General features: G+C 54.4%; 1 protein-coding gene across 1 annotated transcript; it reads right to left on the bottom strand.

The window, feature by feature from the left end:
* Window positions 1-2071: 2071 nt before the first annotated feature.
* On the bottom strand, window positions 2072-3569 carry PG998_000076 (voltage-dependent anion channel-domain-containing protein; the record flags this gene model as incomplete). Its single annotated transcript, XM_066866894.1, has 2 exons — window positions 2072-2541; window positions 2600-3569. 2 exons carry the CDS (start codon window positions 3567-3569, stop codon window positions 2072-2074), a joined length of 1440 nt encoding a protein of 479 aa, XP_066735309.1.
* Between the last annotated feature and the right edge of the window lie 2431 nt (window positions 3570-6000).

The following is a 6000-nucleotide window of genomic DNA, read 5'->3' as shown; positions in this document are numbered from 1 at the left end:
TTTCTCTCCCGAGATGCGACCGACGACATGATGAGATCACTGGTTCGATTCCAGTAGTGGGCAATAAATCTTTTGCTCCCTTGATTTTTTGCCCCTCATCGCGCCAATCGGATCGTGGGCCTCTCAGCCCCTGAGGCCCCGACCGCCGATATGCTAGTTCTTTTCGCAGCGACCCCTTCTCCTCTCTCTTCTTGGGAATCGCTCATTCCTTTTCCCACTATACTATGCGACTAATAGTTCATTCTATGTAGTAAGCGATAGCTCTTTCTCTCATATCCCTTTCCTCATTGGAAATCTGTTTCTGGGCAAGCAGCTTTTGCTTTAGAGGTCTGTCGGTGCTGCGCGGTCGGTAACGACCTGTGACGGAGATCTATCTACTACACATGATTGGCCAGATTGAAGTTGCCCCGTTTTGCACGTCGTGAATTGTTCATTCAGGGGCTTCAATTCACCACCACTCTCCGTATCCATTGACCACACAACTAGGTGAACCGGATGAGTTAAGTGGTTAAGCCTTCCCCGGCTACATCGCCCGTGACAGTGAATTGAGAAGAAAAGAAAAGAACCGTCAAAGCCGTCAGTCAATCAGCAATAACGAGATGTAATTCGACTGTTCCCACCCACAGTGACACAGCCAAACAAGCAAACTCTTGGCCCTCATTTCCTCGTGCACGAGTAACGGACCGATAGAGAAACCAGCCAGACCGAAAACCCTCTCACTCATTCATATTCACGAGTCAGTCAGTCAGCCCATCAGGCACAGATGCATTGTGTATGTACGGACACACACCCCTCCAGCGACTGTGACCCTCCTCGAATCCAGAAAAACATGGGACGGCGCGTAGCACAGCCGCGAGCCCGCCCGGAAAGTCTAATGTCCAGAGAACCTGCCAAGATCCCAACTTTACTTTTCGTTCGCGACTGACGGGCGAACCGCCGAGAAAACCGATGGGATGGGAAAACAAACCGACTTGGCGACAACGACAGCGACGGCAGCATCGATAGGTTCGTTCCAGTGGGTTGGGTTTGGATTCAGTTCCGTTCCGTTCTGTTTTACTCTCTACACACAAACCAAAGAAGACCCAAGGCATTCGTTGCGGCCAAGCCGGCCCAACCCGTCCATTCTTTTTTTTTGATACCGGTTCCCTCGCATCCTGACACACTTTGCCTCGCCTCGCGTCGAGGAGCCGCAGACAGCCAAGGAATGCTATTTCGGGTACATGGTACACTTGGACTGATTTGATCGACCGAGTCGGCGGGAAAGCTTATGTAGCAGTTTTCCTAGTCTTTCCGCGTCCCCATGACTCGACTTGGCTGGACTTGTGACCAGTAGGCAAGCTTTTCTGATCTCCCGATCCGGTAGCCAACTAAAACAGCATCAGCAGCAAAGAAGAAGAGCAGGAAAGAAACAAGCAAAGCAAGGCACGCCGATGAGTTTGGCTTATTATTGAAATTGTCGATTTCTATCTAGAGTTCTCCTAGCTATGTACAGCGCGTGTGAGAGGGAGAGAAGACAGGGAGAGAAAGACGGGAAATAAGGAAACTTGTGCCGCGAAGAGGCAACACACCCGACAAGCCCGTCTAAACATGCAAAAGAGAATATCGTATGCAATCCAAACATCATGCCTGCTGTGTGCTTTCTCCGTCTCGTTAACATATTGTATCCCATTAAACCCTCTCCTCTAAAGGTATGTAGATTTTGATGATGGTGACAAAAAATGTGTGAATAGGTGGTGCCCCGCCTTGATATTGCGGGCTGGATATCTCAAAAACAGAAATCAGAAGCCAAAAAAGATTATTGAAAAGCCTCGTCCACGGGTAGCAGCCCCATGGTGACTTTATTTTGCCCGAGCCATCGCCGTTGATGATGTTGTATGATGATGCCCCCATCTAGAAAAAGGAACCCAAGCGCCGAACCATATGTATGCGAGAGAGATGTATGAAAATATTAAACCCTTGTAAAATGGTAATTGATTGCCGCATCGGGTAGAGATGCCTGGAGGGAGAATGGAAAGGATGGCCCGTGGGTGTTGGTTAAGCAAAAGCGCGGGTTTTGTTCGATTTGTTTTTTCTAGTGGTCGTTGACGTCCTCGTCGCGGCCGGGGTACATGATCTCCTGCTTGATGACGGCCTTGACGAGGTTGAAGGCAACAAACAGAAACATGCAGAGCATGCAGATGGACAGGCCCGTGGCGAACCACTTGACCGCCTCGCTGCGCAGCTCGTTGCTGATGGTGATGGTCGCCAGCACGAAGCCCGTGTTGGGGAACACCATGGCCCACCAGCCCAGGTGGAAGTACTTGGGCGGGCTGGCGATGACAGCGACAACACCGATCAGGAACCACCACGCCGCCAGCGCCCACAGGAACACGGCCGCCACCACGGCCAGAGTGCGGATGATGGGCTTGTCCATGACGCCGTCGAAGGTGGGGTCGAACTGGTCGGGCAGGCCGTTGGCCATGCCGATGAGCGCCAGCGCCGTGAAGGCCGGGGGTCCGACGCACATGAAGAGACCGGTGCGGTGTTCGCGGTTGGGGAGGCCTGGGGTTTCAGTTAGTCACGGCAAAATGAGATGGGACCGAGACAATGGGATACTTACCAACTGACATGAGGCGGCCAACCATATGAGCATACATCATGAAAGAGACGGAAATGCCGAGTCCCTGGCAGGTCAGACCGGCAACGATGATGGGCACGGCCGCAATCTCCGGCTGGGTTTGGGCGATGACGGAGGCGATGGTGCCCGACAGCATGATGGGGAAGATGGGCAGAATCCAGGTGGGCATCATGGTCTGCACGCCGAGGTTGTGCTTTGCGAAGACGAAGCTGTACTGTCCGACGGCCACCAGGAGGGTCATGATGACGTAGAGCCAGAAGGCCGTCTGGATGGCCCAGATGAGCGCCGTGTCGTTGTCGGGGATGGCGTACCGCTGCGTGCTGGTGATGAGCGTGGCGAGCGACAGGAAGAAGGTGGGGACGAAGAAGCCCTCACGCTCGTGGGAAATCGACTTGGCGAAGTCGCCACGGTGGAGCAGGAACCGAGTCAGCATGCCGGTGCACAGGACGGCGAAGATGATGACGTTGAGGATGTAGAAGAAGAGACCGATCTGGCGGAGGCCGGGGAACTGGTGAGGTTGGGCGAAGATGAGCAGCGATAGACCGCCGGTACTCATCGATGTCGTGAACCAGGCCCATGTGAAGTGGTGCATGCGCTGCTTGAGCCCCAGCTTCGGTCGGTTGGGGTCGAAGGGGTCGATGTGATCAGGGCCGTGGCCATGAGCGTCGTGACCCTTCTCCATATCGTGTCCCTCCTTGCCATCCTTCATCGAAGACGCCGTCGAGTTGACTTGTGTCTCGGTCATGCCCATGCTCAGTCGTCGCTTATCGTCCACCGATGCGTTGTGGTAGTGGCCGGCTGGTTGGCCCGGGTGCGGTAGCTGGTAGGACATGTGGCTTTGTGCTGAGTTGGAGTAGGCGTGAGACGGACCGGCCTCTCCAGTTGTGTAAGGAACTTGGTAGTTCTCCTGGTAGCCCCCGTAGGCGGGGGCTTGTGCAGGTGCCTTTTCCATTTTGTTTTTGTTGGTTTTTGTGTTTTCTGGTGTTGCCGGTGGCAGAGAGAGCGTATATGACAAGGACTGTACAATTGTATACACACGGCAATATATATATGATATGATATTCACAACATAAGAGGAAAGAATAGAAAGTTGGGGGAGAGAGGGGAAAGGGTATGGGGGAAGAGAAGAGAGAAGAGGAGAAGATTTGAAAGGAAACAACTCTAAACAAGTAGTACGTAGGAAAAAAACAAGAGAACCGGTCTCTGAACGAAATGAACTCGAATCCCAGCGACGACGGCAATTGTGAGGATCTTAGATGGGGATCGGGCGCGAACGTCTCCTTTATTCATGGCTTAGGTTCTCGGCGCGTGGGTCCAATATTGGAAGGCCAAGAATTAGGAAACATCGCTGGATGGAAACGATGGCCGCCAAGAGACGGATCGGCCAGGGTATAGTAGCAGACAGGAGGACCGCTGCAAGAGATAAGCATGGTGGCCATGCTTGGGCGTGTCCATCCGTGCATCTGGCAGCCGCCCCGGCCACGCTGCCATCTGCTTCCGTCACGGATCCTTGGCACTCCCCTCCTCTGCAGGCGAAGGACTAGCGCGGCTGCTAATAGATCTGCGGTGGCTCGAAACCAGCCAGTACCGTTTCTTGTCACCTAGCTGATGAGGATCATCGTCACTTTGGGGCAAGTGCTGGACGTGGGTACAGGTCGGTAGGCAGTAGCCTGGTAGCGGGCAGTGAGAGTGTTAAGGTTGGGAATAGTAACAAGTCTGACCCACTCGCGGGTTCTGTCTGTGTGTGAAGCTGTTATGAAGTGCGCTATAGCAGGCAGGGGTGGGTGATAGGTGTGCACTTGGGCTGCAAACGCGCTTGGCGCAATTTATACATGTGCATGTAGGTGGCCATGACCTGGTTCCGCACCGAGGAGCAGATGAAGGGAGGCTGCGAGAGGTTCGGAGCTGCGCAGCTCGTGTCCTCCGGGGATGAGGGCTGTTTGACGCCGGGTGCGATAGTTGGATGCGATGGCACGAGGAGATAAGCAGGGGAAACAGGCAAAGGCACCGAGCCTAAGGGCGGGAGTCTGCAAGATCGAAACACGGCCAAGGCCTCCGAAAGCGACGCAAAGGGCAAAAATAGCATCGGGGTTGGGATAGGGTGCGCAGAAACGAAACAAAAAAACTAGACAAGCTGCTACGTACCGGTGATTGACAGGCGGCCAGGCGGGCGGCCAATCGGGGAGGGACGCATCATTGGTGGCAGTTCACGGACAGATCGTCGGGGCCGCTGTATGTAGGGTAGGTTAGTAATGTTTCTTGGCGACACCAAGGGCTGCCTCTCACAAGCCAGAGTTCTGGTCAGAGAGGCCCTTGAAGTTTTCGTCCGACGACGTCAAACCTCCCAAGGCCCAGAGTGCGCCAGGTAAGTGGAGATGGGAAAGGGTATCCGACAGGCCCCCTGGTTGCCTTACATTCGATTGCAACCCTGCAAGCCAGGGTAGCTGCGTTTGCCATGAACGACTGCACCCGATGCGGCTCTTTTCTAGATGGCCGTCGCTTGGCCGCTTGGCAGTGTCTTGGATGGGATTGGCAAAGTGGGCATCGTCGAGATGATGGCCAAGAGCAGCGCGTCCTGGACATATCAAAGTGGGGGACGGCCACCTGAACTGTTTCGCGCGTGGGGGCATGGCAGGGCATGGCGAGAGGGAAAAACAGCTGTAGGAAACACTACGACACTTCAAACACCCCGACACACGCACTGGAAACTCTGCTTCCGGGAAAACCCGACCGACGGAAGGAAAACCTCCCAACAATAGCGACCAAGATAGTATTTTTATCATGGCACACACAGCTCCGCTCCGAGCGAGGCCTCTCAGTAACCCTGTTTCATCTATTTATTGCCTTTTTCTGCAGTCGGGTATTCGAGGGCAGCACTCCAATGAGGCTGGGTCGTTGCGAAAGTTGCCTCGATCCCGATTTCTCTCAGTGGTTGGTTGTTGTTGTGCCGTTTGGGCAGCCACCAGCCGTCCGGGTCCGTGTGAAACGGCACAGAAGAAGGCAGAAGCTTTTTTGTTTTCCATCGCCGAGACGCTCCAACGCAGATTTGGTCGCAGTCCGTCTGTCCTCGTCTCCTCCGTCTCTTCAACCCCCGCCCGCTTGTTCCAGACCATGTTACCCCAATTCCCCTTCATGTTCTCCTCTGTTTTGACGTGGTTTCCCATCCCCATTCCATCATCTCTGTTTCTGGAGCACTGGAGCAGTCGAGGCGGGTACTGACTAGGCCTAGCTGGCAGCTAGCCAGCCCCCCAAGTCTAGACTCTCAATTGCCAGACCGGCACTCGGGCCCCTAAATCCCCTAAAGCACCAGCTAGCAGCGTGAGAAGCGCTAACTAACCTCGCCAACATCCACTGTGCTATTCGATGGGTCTGTGACGCACCCA

This window comes from Apiospora kogelbergensis, assembly GCF_038363985.1.
Source record: "Apiospora kogelbergensis strain CBS 113332 chromosome Unknown utg000001l_segment0_segment0, whole genome shotgun sequence".
Taxonomy (NCBI): Eukaryota; Fungi; Ascomycota; class Sordariomycetes; order Amphisphaeriales; family Apiosporaceae; genus Apiospora; species Apiospora kogelbergensis.
Note: the sequence above shows the minus strand (reverse complement) of the source record. Positions and strands in the feature narration are given on the sequence as shown.